The 21,472-nt window shown below is 37.8% G+C and overlaps 2 protein-coding genes across 2 annotated transcripts; one reads left to right on the top strand and one right to left on the bottom strand.

Moving 5' to 3' along the window:
* Positions 1 to 415: 415 nt before the first annotated feature.
* On the bottom strand, positions 416 to 4,257 carry LOC129179069 (hatching enzyme 1.2-like). The gene is made up of 9 exons (XM_054771897.1): positions 4,180 to 4,257; positions 3,938 to 4,019; positions 2,911 to 2,979; positions 2,256 to 2,411; positions 1,233 to 1,353; positions 968 to 1,146; positions 814 to 895; positions 605 to 729; positions 416 to 528 (listed from the first exon to the last, which is right to left on the bottom strand). Coding segments are annotated over exons 2-9 (807 nt in total). The 5' UTR covers positions 4,011 to 4,019; positions 4,180 to 4,257; the 3' UTR covers positions 416 to 526.
* Positions 4,258 to 13,912: 9,655 nt separating this feature from the next.
* LOC129178398 (low choriolytic enzyme-like) lies at positions 13,913 to 21,472 on the top strand. Its single transcript, XM_054770603.1, has 8 exons — positions 13,913 to 14,027; positions 16,228 to 16,255; positions 16,342 to 16,407; positions 16,552 to 16,704; positions 18,689 to 18,806; positions 20,742 to 20,920; positions 21,015 to 21,096; positions 21,231 to 21,472. The coding sequence occupies exons 1-8, from the start codon at positions 13,965 to 13,967 to the stop codon at positions 21,403 to 21,405; spliced, it is 864 nt and encodes a 287-aa protein (XP_054626578.1). The 5' UTR covers positions 13,913 to 13,964; the 3' UTR covers positions 21,406 to 21,472.

The following is a 21,472-nucleotide window of genomic DNA, read 5'->3' as shown; positions in this document are numbered from 1 at the left end:
GATCAATTAATCTTCATTAAGTCATCCTTTTTTCATATTGTTATGCTTTACAGTAGAAGAGGGCTTACAATTGAAATGTGATTGTTCAAATTTAAACTGGAATGTTTTTTTTAAACAAAATACAGCATGTAATGTCATGGGCACACAAACGGCACCTAACTGTAGGACTGACCCAAATACAGGTGCAAAGGTGACTATAGTGATGTTAGTTCATGTCTTGAGGGCTTTAACAATATTAAAAACTATATTTAAGAGCAATTAACCTGCCATAAACGAGGGATTACTGTACACTATCATCAACATGTCTGGGTTTTTATAAGATAAAAAAATCTTGGTTGCTATGGATTGATGGTATAATTGTTCACTTGACTTAAAAGAAAGAAACATAAATAATAAAACACAATACAGTGACATGTATGTCATGGTCAAGTATGTTTATTTCTAAATTAGTTTGCTGATGAGTTCACAATTGCGACTCTGATGACAGACTAGGGCAGTCCCAGTCATGACTTTGAAACATGTCATCCTCTGAAACAATGAAGACAGATATGGGTCAGAAAGGATAGTATGTCATATATTGTTGATATGAACAGTGGACACTCACAACACTTGTAGAGGTTGTTGAGCCTGGCAATGTCAGTGCGGCTCATCTCCTTAGCGTTGCCAAAGGACACGTTGCTGTTAGGGATGGGGAGCATGGTGGGCTGATTGTTCTTGGAGAAGGCATACCTACAACATCACACAGAACATTTTGTTAAAGCCAATGACCAAAAAATGCATCCAACCCCTGCAGAACATTGCAGTTGTTCATACTTGTGGTACTGCATGACAGAGTTGTAGTCATAGGAAGTGCCCTGGTTGAGGGTAGCAATCTTTCTGAAGTTGTGCTCCATTCCTGAAAAGTGGAAAAGTTTCATTCACATTTGGAACATACCTCAGATTTGAGCATTTTCAGTGTCTCCCTTACCAGACTGAACATTCTGCAGCAGAACTCTAATGTGGTTGTCCCTGTCAGAGCGGGTCTGTTCATGGTTGAATCCAAGAGCGTGGAGCAACTCGTGCTGGACGGTGCCATGATAGAGACATCCACGGCGAGCCAGAGACACCACCTGCTTACCACCACGGCGACCAACGTAGGAGTAGCATCTGGACACAGGTACATTGATGAGAACTAAGAGCTACAGAATGTTTTTTCAATAAAACTGTTGCAGTACATTTTTTTTTTTTCTTACCCATTCTGGGACTCGATGCTCAGCCAGTCACGGTCACTGCTTCTGGTGGGCCTGAAGCGGATGCAGGAAAAGGAAGAGAAGGACTCCAGACCACGGGTGATGATGGCCTTCTCACGGGAGGCTGAAAATATTAAGATCACTGTTTTGATATATAATATTAACACGCATATATAAAATGCTGTTTATTTTGGATAAGTCAAACTCGAGTCCTGGTTGAGTACCCATAAGTCAGGGAAACACTAGTCTTCCTCGAGTGGCCGTGAGTCAGTGAAACCCAAGTCTTTGTCAAAGACAGATGAGTCAGTAAAACTTGCGTCTTCTGTGAGTCGGTGAAACTCAATTCTTCTTCGAAGACCCGTGAGTCTGTGAAACTCGAGTCTTCCTTGAATACTCATGAGTCTGTGAAACTCGAGTCTTCCTTGAGTACTCGTGAGTCTCGTGAAACTCGAGTCTTCATTGAGCATCAGTGAGTGAGTGAAATTCAGTCTTGGTCTAGTACCCGTGAGTTCGTAAAACTCGAGTCTGTGTCGAGCATCCATAATTCTGTGAAACTTGAGACTTGGTCAAACGCCATTGACAGTGAAACTAGAGACCTCAGCAAGCACCCGTGAGAAAGTGAAACTTGAGTTTTTGTTGAGTATCGCTGATGCAGCTCAGGCAGGAAGATGAAAGGGTGTTTTTTTCACGGGGTTAATAAGCTAATGGAGACGAATACCGGTGAGTCCCGATTCAGTAAAACACTCTAAAGTTTTGAACAACTCGTTCATGACTCGTACATCTCTAAAACACACCAAATCGATCTGTTAGTGACACACCAAAGCAATGGCCAGCTTTCAAGCAGCCATGAAGCAGTTGGGGGAGTTCCAGTAGGAGCGTTGCTCAATGGCAGCATTGCCGTAAATAGAAGAAAAAAGTAATCATCACATCTGGGGATTCAAAAGCACGTGGCCACAGGAAATCAGTGACAAGTAAGTTAAAAGCATTGTGACAATGTAGAGGTGAGTCAGTCATGGAATGACTTACAAAAGTGACTGGCGATGTAATAAGGAATGTAGACCTTCCCATCAGTCCACTTGCTCCACGTGCAACCGCGGCTGGTACAGGGGTCTGCATTTCTCTCGGCATCATTGTCGATGGCAATGTCTCCTTCAATCAACTCTGGCTCATCAGCTGAACGCACTGAAATACACCACACAGCCTGTTTAAAGCCTGTTGACTCACTCACTGCTTTATTATTACATTAGATTCAGCTCCAGAGCCCTCCCCTTCTCTCTTTAATTGCCATTGTTCACTCGTGACACAATCCAGGTTTAATCCCTAAATATGCGTCACACATTTATTAAACACATTTGAAGTACCAATAAAGAATGATAATGATGATAATGTAAGATTATCCATGTAAGATTATCAATCAACAGACAGTGTAGAAGTCATATATAAGCTCTATAATATACGTATATAAGCTATATATATATAAATATATGTAAGTTATATGTATTACAAATATTGGGCTTTATACCAGTCAGCTTTTTAATAAGACGAAAATGCCCTGGATTTTGAATTGTCAATCTGAAAAAGGTCTGAAAAGTTTTCGGAATATTTACCATATTCTGCTTAATACAAAAATGTTATGTGCATGTTGAACGTTTGCTCTAAGAATGTAGTGGGTGACACTCACTCCTGTTACTGTTGGCTCTCTCCAGAAGTTCCGACACAGAAAGGTCGCTCAGATCTTCTTCAATGCTGTCTTTAGTGACACAAGTACAGGATGCATTTTAGTAGAAGAAGGTTAAGCAATACCATGCAAGTCAAGGGAATTACAGTATATTAGATACATACCTGCCTGTTTGTGTGGCACAGCCATATTGAGATAGGGGGGAAATCATACGTTAGAATGGCAGAGGGACATATGACATGCAAAAAAAAATGAACCCTTTCAGTCTGGACATTCACACGTTGCACCTTTTCTAGTAGCTAATTCATCTAAAGTGTGTTTTTCAACTGTGGATGAAAGTGGAGTAAATGCATATAAAGCAGGGGGACAGCCTTGCTTTCATGCCGCCCTATGACAAATCTATGACACGTAATACAAGCTCAGATTTAAGTATTGCGTGATAAATACATTTAAGAATCAATCTACATGTTAGGGGAGTAACAGTACATGGATTCGAAATCAGATTTTTGGGACGAAGCCTTTGGTTCGGAACAGAGGCGCACTGATGTCCCACACGGTCCAAAATGAGTGAGGGACAGGAAGAGTTTGTCGCGTCTACTTGGTAAACAAAGTGCAGTCCAGTTTTTGGCCAGCAGGAGTCATGGCTGGCGATAGTGCCAAGTAAACGTGATGATAACGTACTGTTACACAGTACAGTAATCCCTTGTTCATGGCGGTTAATTGGTTCCAGATCGCAAAGTAGGATTTCTTATTTATGAATGGAGTATTTTCGTAGAACATACAAAACCTACTGACGACCTTCTAAATACGTTTTTTAACATTATTATAGCCCTCTAGATATAAAATAACACCCCATAGTCACCTTTACACTCCTCTTACCCAATATAGTGGGTAATAATAAGATAAAATAAGTTTAAGACATATATGTGCTCGTGTGTGTTGCTGCAAATGTGCAGGAAGTGACGTAGCTTGGCATGGGTTACAGCCGCAACAATATCCCATGTTAGGCAGGGTTAATGTAAAGTTTAACATACCTCATTGTCAGCCCAGCAATAGGCAGAAAGCAGCAATACAGCCACAAATGAGAGCTTGAAAACAGCCATTCCAGCGACCTGCAGGGCACACATAACAATATTGATGAACATTCATCATCACACAGGCAAGAAGAATGCAAAACAATGCACGACATGTCATGTAAATACTGTTTGTATATATATATGTATACTATATGCATACTTATATTCCCCCTGCTATTTTTCAGCTGAAGCTTACCTTGGATTGCCTCTGTGGACGTAACTGCAGAGGTTTGTGTCCAGGATTTTTATATGGTTTAACCCGTGTCTGTACGCCCAAATATGGATTATCAGCGCACTGAATAAACCAAAGAATCAGCAAAATTCACACATTAATCAGTAGCATCTGGTTGGAGCGCACACAGTGCAAATGTGCATGGGAATCGCACACTTGTTGGAAGCAACTTATTTACTGGTGTAGGAGGACAGCTTGCTGAACTTGCATAGTAAGTTTCTTAATAAGTTGTTATAGTGTTATTGTCATGCATCAATGAATGAGGACAAGCTGAGGATGGACTTACAGTATATAACATGAGTGGAAACACAAATAACAGCAATCAACTGTAGCCTCAGACAGGGTAAACACAAAGCAGTGGTGCAACCCAAACTCTCACCTGTTTTTACATCAATAGATAAGTCTCAAACAAAATATATCTGACAGTGTTTTGAATACTGCCAATTGTCAAATACTGTATGTGTGACGTTACATACTGTATACGCTCAACAAAAATATAAATGCAAAACTTGTTTTTGCTTCCATCTTTCACATGCTGAACTCTGTATACACTAAAAACATATTTCTGCCAAATATTGTTGACAAATCTGTCTAAATCTGTGTTAGTGAGCAATTACAATCCATACACCTCTCCGGTGTGGCACCTCAAGGTGCTGATTAGACAGCATGACTATTCTCCAAGTGTGCCTTAGGCTGGCCACAATAAAAGGCCACTCCAGAATGTTCATTTTGATCACATAGCATAATGCCACAGATGTAGTATGTGTTGAGGGAGAGCGCAATAGGCAAGTCCACCAGAGTTGTTGCCCATGAACTTCTCTCTAAAATAAACCGTCTCCAAAAGCATTTCAGAGAATTTTGCATTACAGTAAGCCCTGATTTAGGGTGGTTAACTGGTTCCAGACTCGACTGTGACAAGTGCATTTCCTCGAAGCAGGATTTCTTCTTTATACATGGAATATTTTTGTAGATAGAACATAGAAAACCTGTTTACAACCTTCTAAATATGTTTTTTTACATTATTACAGCCCTCTAAGCATGGCATTTAATTAAAACAATTGTAAAGAACTATATGTAATTTTTTTTTCTTTCATTATGTTTCGTCAACCACCCGTCCCACCATAGTTATGTGCATGTGTTAACGTTCTCCCACGCTGCACAGATAGACTACTTTACTGTATATTTCCTGTTTTTCCCTCACCACATATTTGGTCACAAATATTTGGCTCTCCTGCCCCACCACCCGGTCCACGGGAGGTTTTTGGGAACACGAGCTGGTCCAAAAAGGTTGGGGTCCACTGCCCTGGGGTCCTGAAAGAGCAGAGGAAAGAGAGTGACGTCAGGAGTCAGAGTTGAGGTCCAGGTTGGCGTGGGAAGCGGCCACAAAAATAGCTTGTGTTAGGGATTATTGTGCCTGTTGTGAGATCATTTAAACCTGTAATAAAAGCCTGTTATTCTGGCGATCAAGTCTAGTGCTTGTATTTCTCATCCAACATTACAGTAACATTACTGACACCTAGTGACCAGTGTAGAATACTACATATCATTACAACATTTTTGAATGCGTCTTCTGAATACCTTATATGTATACTTATTCATACCTAAGAATTTAGAGTCTCTAATTAACCTAACATTCACATTTTTGGAATGTGGGAGGAAACTGGAGTACCCGGAGAAAACCCACGCATGCACGGGGAGAACATACAAACTCCACACAGAGATGCCCAACGGAGATTCGAACCCGGACCTTCCCAATCTCCTGACTGTGTGGCCAACCATGCGGCCCGCTTCAGATTAATCAAGTACGAAAATAATCATTAGTTGCAGTTCTATGTCTGAGTCTACAAATAATTCTCTGATGATTGTGCCCGCCCACTCAACCTAAGTCAGTGGACTTCTATTTGCTTCTATTTGCACAACTTTACTAAAACAAGGTTGCAAAAACTTGTGTTTGGACGACTTCTCTATTTGCGGGCACAGTTTAACAACCAATCTTGCACATATGCTTGCACAATCAAGACCACTAAAGTAGAAAGCATCACACATGTATGTTGAGCTTAAATACTTCAAGTCCATCCATCCACTAGGGTCGTAGGTATGCTGGAGGCTATCCCAGCTGAGGTGAGAGGCAGGGGGTACACCCTGGACTGGTCGCCAGCCAATCGCAGGGAACATATAGACATACAACCATTCACACTCAAATTCATACCTATGGACAATTTAGAGTCTCCAACTAACCTAACATGAATGTGGGAAGAAACATGCAAATTCCACACAGAGATTCGAACTTCCCAATCTCCTGACTGATTGTGTGTCCAACATGCTAACCACTAGGCCACCGTGCGGCCCATTACTGCAAGACTTATCATATAATTCATAAGATTATTCATTTTCTACCACTTATTCTTGAATCTAGAGTCCCCATTGGACCTAATATGCATGTCTTTGGACTGTGGGAGGAATAAAACTCACAAAAGCACAGAGAGAACATGCAAACTCCACAATGAGGGGTCTGTGCTAGATGTGAACCCAAAATCTTCTGGCTACAGGGCAGAACCACACCTTACCGATATCCGATATCCCAACATTGTTCAGCACTTAATACTGGCTACCGACATATATCTGATACTGATATCAAGCGATACTGATATCGGTAGCAGCTCTTCCCTCAAACTAATGTCAGGTGACATGTGTGACGTGTATTGAATGAACGCATAATGAACACATGATGCTTCTTTTACTGTGATGCCGTTAGATGCATTTCACAAATAAACACAAAAGGAAAACTGCCATATTTATTTTAAACATTTTGTCTCAACACAATAGTCATTAAGAAATCATGAGAAATAGTCAACACAAATAACATACAGTATTCTCCTACAATCAACAAGACAGGTAAGTGTGAATAAATTCACAAATGAAAGTCTAATTCAATAATACTGGCAATGAAACGATTTAGAGATTGCACATTTCTATGTGCCACAAACATCCATATAAGAACAAAGTAAGGTACAAAGTATGAAACTCTAGACCAGGGGTCACCAAGGTGGTGCCCGCGGGCACCAGGTAGCCCCCCACGACCACATGAGGTGTCCGCAAGCCTGCTTTTCATTCAGGTTTTCAGTTAATAATGAAAGAACAGTAGAAAGAAATGCATACTGATATACAAAATGTGAGTTGTGGACACCAGCATTTTGTTAATGTTCTGGTAAAACAAGCATATTCGCTTTGTTTGGGTTTAAAATAAGCTCTGAAAATAAATGTTACAAAAATGAGTAGCTCTTGGCCATTTTCATTTTGTAAAACGTTGGTGACCCTTGCTCTAGACCATGTGTGTCCAAAGTGTGGCCCGTGGCTGTTTTTTTATTCCCCCGCAGCAATTATGAAGACATTATTATTCTTAAATTATTATTATTAAATTATTATGAGTAAAAAAATGTAATTTTAGTTGAAATATAAAAAAAACAAAATACATTATTTTTAAGTCGTACTATTATGACAAATAACACAACAAAAAAAGTTGTAATTTTTGGAAATGTTACGAGAATAAAGTCAAAATATGATGGGAATGAATTAATAATTACGAGAAGAAAATAACTAGTAATCCAAAATGTAAAAAATAAAGAAGTAAAAAAAAAACAGCAGCAAAAATGGAAAAAACAGCTGTAATTTTACGAGAATATTTCACTTTCTTCTTAAATAATTTTCCAACATTTACTTATAGTAATATTATGCCTTTATTCCCATAATATTTTGACTTTATTCCCATAATATTAGACCATTTTCCCCAACTTATTTTTTTCAGAAATTGCAACTTTAGTTTGTTTTGTTTGTTTCTCATAATGTCATGACTTTGGTTTGGTTTGGTTTGGTTTGGTTTAGTTTATTTGAACATGAAGGTTACAATGGAATACATCTCATGAATCATTCTTTGACAGTTCCACATGTCCAAAAGGAGTAGGAAGAAGCAAAGCTTATTTAATCCTACTCCCCATCCATTCTACATCTGGTACAGTACATGTAGTTCACTTCCTGCATTCCATGTCATGTTTTCTGTGATAGTCAGGATAATACATAATAGATAACGGTAAGACAGCCCTCCCAAAAAAAAATAAAAAAAAAATTAAATATATATATACATATGCATTAATAATAATAATAATAATAATGATAACAATAATTAATGAATAAATAAATAAAGAACATTTTTTTTATAAACAGATATAATAATAAATAATAGATAAATAATAAATAATAATAACAATAATTAATAAATAAATAAAGTTTTTTTTTAATAAACAAAAAAATAATAAATAAATAAATAAATACATAAATAAAAAATAACAAACCTGACAGAACAATCAAGACTCTTCTGCCTTGTATTTAGCAAACATCAACTGCTTGTATTGTTTTTTGAATTTGCTCATCTCTGTACATTGTTGCTGTGGGTTTTCAGCGTAGTTTAAAAGAATAATGTATTTTTTCCTTTAATATTTCAACTTTATGCTACTAAAATGATGTTATTTTTCCTCATAATATTCCAATGTTATTCTTGTAAAATTATGACATTTTCTTATTAGATTACAACTTTTTTGTAAATATATTTTGACTTCATTCGTGTAAAATTACTTTTGATTTTTAAATTTTTGCTGTTTTTTGGGGGGGGGGGGGGGGGGATTTCTTGTGAAATTATATTTTTAGAATGTGCGGCTGGTCAATGAAAAAATGTACTTTGGACACCACTGTTGTAGTGGTTGCAAGATAGCAGTGTAAATCCTGTCACTGGAGACACCGTAGATGTTAAAGGTTTTTAATAAAGCCATTTGCAAGTTGGGCGAGCCTCATTCAAAAGCTTAACAGGATGTTAACGAGACCCAAAAAGGTCAGCCAATACAAAAAGGATCATGTGAGTGTGGGTGAATAACCTCATTGCACCTTCAACAATAGTAATAATTAGGGTTGTGAAAAATAACGCATTAACGGCGGTAGCTAATTTATGTCATTAATTACGTTACATGTTTTAGTGTAATTATGCACGCACACTAGAGCAAGCACGTCTCTCTGTTATGACGGCAGACGGAGTTCGTCCCCACACTGTCACACAGAGTCTGACGCTCTTTTATAACTTAATTTTGACCTGAACACATCAACAGCAGTACAATTCCAACACCATATACTGTATGTATTTCCAACTCACACACTCTCCAGTCTGTGGAACTTGGTAACGACACTTCCTCATTGGCATTCCAAGAACGAAAGATGCATTCAGGGACACTCCGAACATCACAAAAACCACTTTGTAATGCGTGTGTGTATGTATGTATCTGTGTGTGTGCGTGTGCGCGCGCGCGCGCGCGTGTGTGTGTCAATAAACAGGACGATAAAGAAACACATGAAGTGGATATTCTGATCACTCACCTCGTAACTCTTAATTCGAATGTACAATTTGCTACATTTAAGTACGTTGGAAAATACACTAATATATTAAATTATGTGATGAAAATGAACGCAACGCCTAATTGCTCATAAGAACACGGTTTAAAGTGTGATTTAAATGTGTGTTAATATGTGATGTATATCCAATGTAACTTGTATGCATGTTCAAATAAATTAAACCATTACGATTACCATTATCATTACCAATGTTCTGCTACTTATTTCGGATGTATGTATGCTGCAAAATAAACTGAAAACAAGTACATTTACCTTAAATTACGCGATGTCTTTGAAGGCAACCCCACATTGCTCATAATCACACGGTTTAAAGTGTGATTCAAATGTTCTGCTACTATTAAAGAGACTAGTGATAGAAAAATAGACGTTTAGACTTGTGTGGTATCTTTTAGCTTGATTGACATATTCAATTCTTTTGGAGCTGTTAATACATACAAATATATATAATCCTGTCCTGTCATTTATCTTTCTGTTAATTAAATGCAATAAAAATGGGCATATTTCAGACATACTGTAGCTACTAATGGTTATTAATCATGATTAATGAATTTTGAACTGTGATTAATCTGAATAAAATTTGTAATTATTTGACAACCCTAGTAATACTGCATTGTAATAATACCTGTGCAGGTGAAATGACTATGATATTATCATTTAACAGCTACAGCAACAATATGTTAATTGTCTATATATTGCACTGTGAATAACTTTACTTGAAACATATCCACAATGCATGCAATGAAAATCAGTGAAGAAGTAAACACTTCCTCTGTATCCAAAGACTCAGGCAAGAAGCTCGCTACCTTTCACAACCATTTCTGTTGAGGTAACAACGGTCAAAACTGTGCACATTCTTCATAAAATGTGTCGTACATAGAGCCACTTTGGATTACCAGAAAATGAAGTACCAAACAATTATACTTCCCAAAATATTAGTTTTTGTCCATTGGTTTGGCTCATTTCTTGAAACAGAAATGACATTCTCAAAATAACATCGACAAACCTCCAAACCACTTGGCAGTTGTTCACGACAAAACTGACTTTCTCATTCATTTAACCAATTTGCAAATGTCTGAGTGGTCGCACTTTACAATAAGGTACACAAAAATATAGTAGTTACTGAGGAACTAATGAACTAATGAGGAATTAATGACTATGGCACATAAATTTAGACTAATTTCTGAGGAACTAATGAAGAACTAATGAAGAACTAATGACTAGAGTAGTTACTGAGGAACTAATGAAGAACTAATAAGTAGAATAGGAGCTAAGGCACATCAATTTTGAGTAGTTACTGAGGAACTAATGAGCAACTAATGAGTAGTGGCTCGGGTTAGGTACGTTCGTTCATCATTAATTACTATCAATTTGTGCGCCTTATTGCAAAGTGTTACCGTCTTAGTACATGTCTCAATGTGTAAGACCATCTTTGCAAATGATTAAGTCTAGGTAGGGTACAGTTAGCACAATTTCCGATTGAATAGATCTTATTGATTGTCGATTCTCAGGGTTAATGGTTGTTCTCTCCAAAGCATGTCAGCATCATTTCATTGTAAAGGTCGTCACATGCACATTTGTGTGTTAAATTGTCAAAATCAGGCATACTGTTGTGAAAAATAGCCAATACAGATACAGAGCTAACATTTCAACCTCCATGGCACTGAGCTATGTACCACAGAAAGTGTGCTGGAAAATGAGCTGGAACTCTCAGATTAAAACCATACAACATAAAGTGGCGAGAAATACATATATATAATTTATTGAAAACATCAATTAAACTGAAATAGGCTGTTTATCAGTTGATCAAAAGTTTAAGGCCACAGGCTATAAAAGCCAAAGTCTGCCAAAATGTTCATTTTTTGTCAGGCATTCTCACTGTCATGCCCTCCTGATGGCTAAAGCTTTCTCTTTTTGAACGTGGTCGGATTGTGAGCTGCATAAGCAAGGCCTCTTGCAGCGTGCCATTGCTGCAGAGGTTGGGAGCAGTAAGACAGTCATTCTACATTTTTTTAAATATCCTGATTATTGAACAAAAAAGTCAAATGACAGATCCAAAAAAATCACACCTGCGCTGAGCCGGAGGATCCGATTGGCTGTCCATCAAGACACAGGGCGGTCTTCCACTCACATTAAGACCCTTACTGGTGCCGACTGCAGCACAATAACCATCAGACGGCATCTGCGGGAAAAGGGTTTAAAAAACAAAAAACTAATTCAAAGACCTCGTCTCCTTCAAAACTGCCCGTTTAGACTTTGCCAGGGAGCATCAAACATGGGACATTGAAAGGTGGAAAAAAGTTTTATTTTCTGATGAGAAAAAATGTAACCTTGACGGTCCAGATGGCTTCCAACGTTACTGGCATGACAAGGAGATCCCACCTGAGATGTTTTCTACCCGTCACAGTGGAGGGGGGTCCATCATGGTCTGGGGTGCTTTTTCATTCAGTGGAACACTGGAGCTTCAGGTGGTGCAGGGTCATCAAATGTCGGCTGCTTACGTGCAGATGTTGCAGCGGGCATCCCTCATGACTGAGGGCCCTCATCTGTGTGGTAACAGCTGGGTTTTTCAACAGGACAACGCTGCAGTTCACAATGCTCGCTTGACCAAGGACTTCTTCAGGGAGAATAACATCACTCTTTTGGACCATCCTGCATGTTCCCCTCATTTAAATCCCATAGAGAACATTTGGGGATGGATGGCAAGGGAAGTTTATAAAAATGGTCATCAGTTCCACACAGTTGATGCCCTTGGTGAAGCCATCTTCACCACTTGGAGCAATGTTCCCACTAGCCTCCTGGAAACACTCACATCAAGCATGCCCAAACACATTTTTGAAGTGATTAACAAGAACGGTGGAGCTACTCATTACTGAGTCCTACTGAGAACATTTTTTGTTCTGGTTTGGAGAGTTTTTTGTTATTTTTTAAGCGATGGTCTTAAACTTTTGATCAGCTTGGTGTTAACTCGTATTCCTCTGCGCCTTTGTTCATGTTCTCCACGCCGCTTTCAAGCACTTCTGCCTGACTGGGTGGCGTAGACTGTGGAGCTCTCAGAGACGAGTCAAAGATTGGTGAAAATACGTTGGCACTGCAAAATCCAATATCCAAAAGCTCCTGTTGAGTGTAAGATGTTAAACCAGACCCAAACCAAATAATAACTACAAAACTGCAAATCTGAAAGAGACAATGTGCTTCGCTGACTGTACGAGCCACCAGTTTGCATAAGTATAGATCTTCTGTTAAAGACACAAGTCATTTTATATTTCTTAATAACACAAATGAGGCTGAATTGGTGTCAAAATAGGCTATTTATAACAAAAGCAAAGACATTCTATGTAAAAATGTATGCTCAGCAGCAGCCATGGGTAGATGGTCATGTAGTTAGAATGGTACAATGTTGTTCACATGACATTGTCATATGATTCGAAGGCGAGATTGTTAGGCGAACACTTCTCTGAATCAAATAGTATAGTCCACTATTCTAAGACACTCCTAAAATAACCAATATATGACCCAGTGTTTAACAAAAACATAATTAAAAATGTACCTTTTCATTAGACCAACTTTCTTCTGGGCATCTCACTCATGTCTTTAACTTCTTGGTATCCTGGCTAACTTCCTGGTTGCTTGGCCAACTTTCAGATAGCTTGGCTAACTTCCTGGTAGCCGGGCTAACTTAATAATATAGTAATATATAGTGTATATAAATATATAGTAATAGAAATATGAGTTGAATTGTAATATCTGACACACTATTAAAGCCTCACAATTGTTACAGGTATTTAAAATGACCTTTCATGTTAAAAAATAAGCTTTTGGAAATGACACACTTCCATTTTAGGGAAGCCATATCCTGGGATAGTCACATGACTGTCACATGACAACTACTCTTAAATGTTTCCGACAGTAACTGCGGCACTGATGGCTTATAAATCAAGCATAAAGGGGTATAGGACACATTTGACGACATTTAAGTGCTAACATGCGTGTCACCATTGGTTCTTATTGGTTAGTACCAAACACTTCTATTTATGAACGTTTTTAGACATCATTTTGAACAACATATGCCATTTAACCATGCGTGTAAATGGATGAATGAGGTGACATTGTCATGGTCAGTTATTTGAAATAAGTTGATGGTGTTGAAATGATGGTGGTGCAATTCAAGGAGGATCTGTTGTACTTGCATTCTTGCAAGTAACATGCCATACATGGATAAGGGTAAGTGTCTTTCCTGTATAAAGATAAAGTGCTTCTGTTGGTTTTTCACAGCTGCTTAAGTCCTAGAAGCAGTCATGATCTTCCACACAGCAGCCCTCAGCTTCCTCCTCTGCTCAGTCCACAGTTTCACCTTAAAGGTAAGCACCACCAACTTTCTAATGATGCAGTATCTACAAAGAAAGGCATTTTAGAAAACTTTGTGAAAAAAATGTAAATGTAAATGAGCAATAGACTTACATTGACTTGGTGCAGTTGTGTTGATTTCTAATGGATGTTGTAAGATGTTTCAGGCAAGTACAAAGACCTTAAAAATTTGCCATTAAGGTGTGCTTTTAGAGATGAAAATGAGAAACAAAATTCAGAGTTTGGTGACATAAATACTATACATTCACGTAACAAAAAAAAATCAGAATTTAATTAATAATTCAAAACAAAAACACATTTTGAAAATTATATATAATAATATTGATAAAACTGTCAATTCATGTAAAAGTATTTGAAAAGAAGGACATTTTATTCATATTGTATTATTTATATCATTTACAACTATTACACTCTATATGAGTAAAAATATGAAAAAACTAATATGTACAGTAATCCCTTGTTTATGGCAGTTAATTGGTATTAAGTGAATTTTCACAAGTAGGAGTCCTTATTTGTAAATGGAATATTTTAGTGGTTAGAACATTAAAAACCTTTTTACAACCTTCTAAATACACTTTTTAACATTATTAGAGCCCTCTAGACATGGAATAACACCTCTTTAGTCACCTTTACACTCCTAACTTACACTTATAGTAGACATAATAAGAAAACATAAGACATTTAAGACATAATAAAGACTCACATATGTTAGCATTGGAAGAGTTTCTTGCTTTTTCATTACTTTTTAAAACTTTGTTTTACTTTACTTTGCACCATAATGTAATATTACTGACACCTAGTGACCAGCGTAGAACACTACATAGCACAGCATGGTACCACAGCATATCACTGCATTTTCTGAATGCCTTATATTTGCATTTTAGTTAATTTAGTCATTTTTATGCTTGAGCATGCCTAATTTTGTTCATAAATAAGTAAATAATTGCTTGTATTGCATGCGATAGTCAACCACAAAACAGCAATGATTTCTTATTATATTTTTGAAAAAAACGTGAAGCTGCAAAATTTGAAGCGCAATGTGGCGACTGTACTATATATACATGACATGAAACAAGCTCAATTTAATTAATAAAGAAAGAAATTAAAGAATTATTTTTAAAACGAATGAAAAATATATAATATAGATGAAACAATATTCTAATTTACAGTTTTTTTCTTATATTACAGCGTATTTAAAAAGAAGAAAACATTTATTCACATGTTTTTTTCTATTATACTGTACAGTACAGGTCAAAACTTTGGACACACCTTCTCATTCAATGTGTTTTCTGTTTACATTGTAGATTCTCAAAACTATGAATGAACGCATGTACTCAAAAAAGTGTGAAATAACTCTAAATATGTCTTATAATTTAGATTCCTCAAAGTAGCCACCCTATGCTTTTATGATAGCGCTGCAAGCCCTCTGTGTTTTCTCAATGAGCGTCATGACGTAGTCACCTGAAATGGTTTTCCCTGGGGTTGGGACCATCAGTTGTGGTGTGTGTGTCCAAACCTTTTGCCCTGTGCTTGCTGTATATATATATATATATATATATATATATATATATATATATATATATATATATATATATAGGTATATACATTATGTATGTAGGTATATACATAATTTACAACAAAACTAACTTCCTAGTGTTTCAGAATATTACAGTATGTTTTCTTTGGACGCCTGTTTATTTCTACACGGTGTCCTGTTTCAACTGGACACACGGGCAAAAATGCATATATTATACAATTATGTTGGATTATACACACACACAAATATACGTATATAAGGGGTTCGATTCAATACTTTAGTGTCACGGTTGCGAGTGGACAATGACAATTGAAAAGAGAAGGGGAGGGTTCTGGATGGGAATGTAATGTATTAAAAATCGAATTAATCTAATCCAATAAACAGTCACTTTTATTGCAAATGTTGATCCGAAATCAGAGAAAACATCAAGCTAGCAGGAAGGTTTGGAAAGGGGAGGGGAATAGACAATTTTATGAACGCATTAATTACAATGCCATTCGCTGGTGGTCCTGAAAGGTAATCCCAAGGAAAAGTAGAGTTCTTCTTACTACTTCAGAAAACGAGTCTAATCACAAGTTACTCTCAATTATTTAATCAAGAAATGATGTCTTTCCATATCTGATTTTATCGGACCCATTCCTTGTGTCGTATTTCAGGGTTCTGAAAGGATGGAGGGGCACTCGGGTAAGACTGCTTTCAAAAAAATAAAAATGTTGCTAGAATAATTTGGCAGAATAAATGTTGATGAACAATATTCCGCTATCACCCAGGCAACACCATTGCTGATGAGGAATCCAGCGTTTCCACATTGTTAGAACGGGCGAACGTTAATCTTGGTAAGTTTATCTCCCTACAAGCATCAGTCCGTTACAGTAGAATTCTCCTGTTAGCAATACTAGACTGTCCAATGTTGTCTAGTGGAGAGGAGGAGACTTTGTTGTCCATCAAAAGGGACTTTGACCATGATGATAATCTTCTAGGAATGAACCCAGACGAACCTCTCGTGATGTTTGGCGACATCGCAGTACCGAGTGGTCTGCAGAATGCGGATCCTTGCACACAACGAGGTTGCCTGTGGCCAAAATCAGATGACGGCAATGTCTACGTGCCGTACAGCATTTCCAGGCAATACTGTAAGTCTAACTAGTTTTTTGTTTTTTTTAATGAATGTGAAATTTATCAGCACAAAGCAACATTGGTGCTTGTTAGCATCAGGCTGTTAACCTTGAAACTGCTACGGAAAGCCTAACATGACGTATTTGTTACAATAGCAAAAATGCTACTAAGACAATAAATTTCACTCTCTCAGCGATTTTCAATGAAAATATGTTCTTTGTTCAAATTGAAAGGAGAGTCATCCCTCGCCACAAATTTCCGCAAAGTAGAATTCCTTATTTATTAATGTAATATTTTTGTAGTTCTAAATGTTTTTCAACATTATTAGAGCCCTTTAGACATGAAATAACACCCCTATAATCACCTTTACACTCGTAGTCCCAATAAAGTAGACATAATTACAGAAAATAATCCATTTAAAACATAAATAAGACTCGTGTGTGTTGCTGTAAATGTGTTGCGGTGGCGCAGACAGGAAGTAACATCAGGGGTTCAGAGTTGAGTTTTAGCTTGGTGTAGGTTACGGCCGCAACAGTAGCCCGTGTTAGGGATAATTGTGCCTGTTGTGAGATCATTCAAACCTGCAGTAAAAGTCTGTTGTTCCGATGATCAAGTCTGGTGCTTGTGTATCTCACCCAACATTACAGTAACATTATTGACACCTAGTGACCAGTGTAGAATACTACATATCATCACGACGACTTTGAATGCATCTTTTGAATGCCTTATATTTGTATTTTACTTAATTTAGACATTTTTATGCTTGGAAATGCTTCATTTAGGCCAAAACTACATAACATTTACTTAAATATGCATATTTTTGGACTAGTAATAGCCCACATTCAACCATAAAACAGCATGATTTATTAATTAATATACTTTTGGAAAACCGTGAGTGAAACAACAAGCCCATACTGTACTCATGCAACCAAAGACAAAGGCCTGAGTACATATCTAACATAGCATCATCATCATCAAACAAGTTGTAGGGGGGTGACATGACTCAGGTGGTAGAGTGGTTGTCTCCCAACCTTCAGGTTGGGAGTTCAAATCTCTGTCCTCCTGCAATCGTGTCAAAGTATCCTTAGGCAAGATACTGAACCTCCAGTTGCTCCTGATGTCGTGTCATCAGTAGGTAAATGTGCTAGCAGTGTCAAAGTGCTTTGAGTGCCTTGGAGGTGGAAAAGCGCTATACAAGTGAAAGACCATTTACCATTTTATCTTCACAGGTTTGTGGTTGTGTGTAAGAAATGTGTGTGTGTGTGAATATAATGTACAAGTAGGCAAGTATTATTACTATGTAAGCGTGTAGTAAGTGTATCAAATGACAAAGCGTAGCCTAAGGGTATGTGTGTCGGTGTTGCCAGGTCTCGTGAGAGAAACAAGTGACTAGCTCTCTGAAAACAAGCCCAAAACAACATTGGAAGTTGGGGAATTTGCAGGCGGCTTTACAAAAAAACAAGGCCAAAGTCGCTTATAATAAACGGACCTGGCAACACTGGTGTGTGAGTTTATAGTATGTCTTATTTTGTTATGTCTACTCTATTGGGTAACAGGAGTGTGTGGGTGATTATACAGTAGTTATTTCATATCTAGAGGGCTCTAATAATGTTAATAACGCTATGTAGAAGGTCTAAACAGGTTTTCTATGCTCTAACTACAAAAAAAAAATCAATGTATAAATAAGGAACACTGCTTTACGGAAATTCACTGGTCATACTTGTTGGGTATGGAACTGATTTACTGCAATAAACCAGGCACGACTGTACATTTGCGCTACACAAAAAAGTGTCCTGTTGACTTTTTTTCAAATGGCATACATTTACCATGAACAATGTAACATACTGTATGTAACATCACACATCTTTGATATAACATTAAATAGTATTTTAGAAAAAAACCCTCATAAATGTCTTCCACTTAATTTGTGGTAGACCCACCATCATTTTTCTTTGAAACACAAATGGCTCTGGGTTCTTAAACTTGTTGTTTTTCATCAAGCCTCTGGAGAGAGAGATACTATCATCGAAGGCCTGCGGTCATTTGCGGCATCCACGTGCATTCGATTTACCCCCCTTAATGGACAGAGAGACTTTGTGGACATCCAGTCTCGTTCAGGGTATGGACTACACAATGCATGCACAAGCTTGTCCTCATGAGTATTTTGTGGAATTTACTACGTGAAGCACTATTAATGCGAACCCATATGTTTTCAGGATGACTTAAAAACTTGTAGTTCTATTCATAGGGCCTGACACTCATAATGATGCTCTGCAGTATAGGTGGCGAGAGTTGTGAAAATGTTGAAATGAAATGTCTAAGTGGAAGGCTAAAATGAACAGACTGCCTGAGACAAAGACAAAAAAAATGGAACAGAGGCATTGAATCTGAATGAAATTGTGAAAACACCAATATGCTGCTTGATGGGTGGGCTTTTGTCATAAAAGCAAAGAACTCCTGTGTAACGGAACAATGGAAAATGTGGACTGTGCGTCAGCAGTGCGCCTTTGAAGTTTTTTACAAACACAACATGACAAAATCGTGTTGCGAAGACAAGATAGCGGAAGCTCTGTCAGATAAAATATTAAATATCATATAAAAACGGAAGAATGTAAAGAGAAATACGCACAAATGGAGGAAAACCCATGTCAACAAAATCCTTTATTATCACCCATTCTGTAATTATGTCTGAGGACAATATCATAAGTACAAGCAATGGCTAATTTTGCTTTCGGTTATGTTGACAACCGCTTATGACATAAACGGGTTCCACTGTATTATAGATTTTCATATGTATTTTTTGTATTTTTTTAATGTCATATTTATTGGATAATTACCTGCTAGCCAGTGGTGTGGGCTGAGAGGTTCATGGCTGGTGAGGCACTGACTCCTTTGGAGTTTTTAAAAATATTAATACAGGTTGGTCATTAAGAGGATAACAAGAAAAAGAAGATAAATAGTTAGCTATATAAATATATAAATAGTCTAATTTATATATTTTTTTATAAACTGTTCTTACCTTTTATCTGTGTGTAAACTCCATGCACCCTATCATTCTCCAGGAAAAGTTTAGATACTTTGTTGTAAAAGTCTAATCACCTTCTGGTGAGCTTGGCTGTATAAGCCGCCATCGTGGGAGTCAAATTCGATCATTCATTCAGCTGAGAATAAAAGTCTTTAAAACATTTGATATGCTGCTCTCCAGCTGTCAAAAAAAACATTTTTTCCTCTCTTCGGAGACAAGCGCCTTCCAGCTCACGCACCCCCCCACCCCCTTAGAATGAAGCGCCTCCCATATGACATTTCTGTGTATTTTATTGTGGGATTAGCAAGCATAATGATGTCACACTTACATCAAAGACATTACACAGGCTGTAGAAAGTCCCGGTCTATAATAAATGTTTCTGGGAGGCACCATGATCCAACTCAGTGCACTCAGTGAGTGCACTCGGAAGGTAGGCAGGGCTTCGGCACTAAGCTGAGAAGAGATGCTCACGCTGCATCTTAGGTTTCTGGTTTGTATTTGATTAGGAAATGTTTTTTGCACATTACTGCTGCTAGCAGTTTGCAGTTTTTTATTTTTGATTGTAAAACTAAGTAAAGATGTTGACACAAAAGCTGAGCTGTTTTACGTTTTGCATTTTCTTCCCTTGCTATACCTAAAATGAACCAAACCGTCACCTTAAGTGAGGTATTAACTGAGCTGTTAGTATGGTGTACCGCAGGGGTGTCAAACTCATGCCATGGAGGGCCGAGACACTGCAGGTTTTCTCTCCAACCAGTTTCTCCAGCAGGTGACTTAATTTATGACCTCCTCACCTCAAATTGAAGGAGGTGTTGATCGTTAAAATCACCTGCTTTAGTGACTGGCTGCAAAGAAAACCTGCAGTGTCTTATAAATAGTACACCACTAAAGTTACAATTGAATATTTTCATGAAATTTCTTTATTTGCATATGTATGGACATCATCTTTCGGTCCATACCAAACCCCAAATGTGGAGTGTTGTTAATAAAAACGGCATAAGGGGTTTATCATTTCGTGTTGTCTTGCAGGTGTTACTCGTTTGTTGGACGTCGCGGTCGTGGGCAAGTTGTGTCTTTGAGTCGCCAGGGTTGTGTTTTCCAACAGATCATCCAACACGAACTGCTCCACGCCCTGGGATTCAATCATGAACAGACTCGATCTGACAGGGACGAGCATGTTCAAATACGCCTCCAGAACGTCATTCCTGGTAGGCGATGCTAACAACATATACGTTATGTATACATTACACCCAACTTTCAGCATTAAATAAATATCTTAACAAAAAACCCAATCTCTTCCAGGAATGGAAAGCAATTTCAGGAGGATTAATACAAGAAACCTTGGTACTCCCTATGACTACAACTCTGTTATGCACTATGGAAGGTAATTTCCTACAAACATGAAGGAGCATGATACAGATAAACACAATAACAAATTACAACTTCTGTAAACCATCCACCAATCCATAGATATCAGCTGGATATGAAGAAACTAAAGCATCTTAATATGTTCCACAGGTTTGCCTTCTCCAGGAACAGAAGAGCGACGATTGTTCCCATCCCTGACAACAATGTAAGCATTGGCAGGGCAACCAGAATGAGTCCTATTGACATCCGTCGGGTGAACCTTCTTTACGGCTGCAGTTCATATCTTTTCCCAAACCCAGCAAGCGAGTCAGGCCGCCTTGCATGATTTGTTTTCGCTTCTTACAGCTCTCCTGCTCATTTTTTCTTTCATGTACCCACAGATGAGTAATAAA

This window comes from Dunckerocampus dactyliophorus, chromosome 3, assembly GCF_027744805.1.
Source record: "Dunckerocampus dactyliophorus isolate RoL2022-P2 chromosome 3, RoL_Ddac_1.1, whole genome shotgun sequence".
Lineage (NCBI taxonomy): Eukaryota > Metazoa > Chordata > Actinopteri > Syngnathiformes > Syngnathidae > Dunckerocampus > Dunckerocampus dactyliophorus.
The sequence above is the reverse complement of the archived record's forward strand: the minus strand, read 5'-3'. Positions and strand labels throughout refer to the sequence as shown.

Bases quoted from the DNA above. Each gene is read 5' to 3' on its own strand.
- LOC129179069 (XM_054771897.1), bottom strand. From the start codon at position 4,010: ATGGCTGTTTTCAAGCTCTCATTTGTGGCTGTATTGCTGCTTTCTGCC. The intron at 2,980-3,937 runs GTTAAACTTTAC...GTGTCACTAAAG, and splicing joins CTGGGCTGACAATGAGGTAT to ACAGCATTGAAGAAGATCTG. The intron at 1,354-2,255 runs GTAAGTCATTCC...TAATATTTTCAG, and splicing joins TTACATCGCCAGTCACTTTT to CCTCCCGTGAGAAGGCCATC.
- LOC129178398 (XM_054770603.1), top strand. From the start codon at position 13,965: ATGATCTTCCACACAGCAGCCCTCAGCTTCCTCCTCTGCTCAGTCCAC. The intron at 14,028-16,227 runs GTAAGCACCACC...GTCGTATTTCAG, and splicing joins TCCACAGTTTCACCTTAAAG to GGTTCTGAAAGGATGGAGGG. The intron at 18,807-20,741 runs GTATGGACTACA...GTTGTCTTGCAG, and splicing joins GACATCCAGTCTCGTTCAGG to GTGTTACTCGTTTGTTGGAC.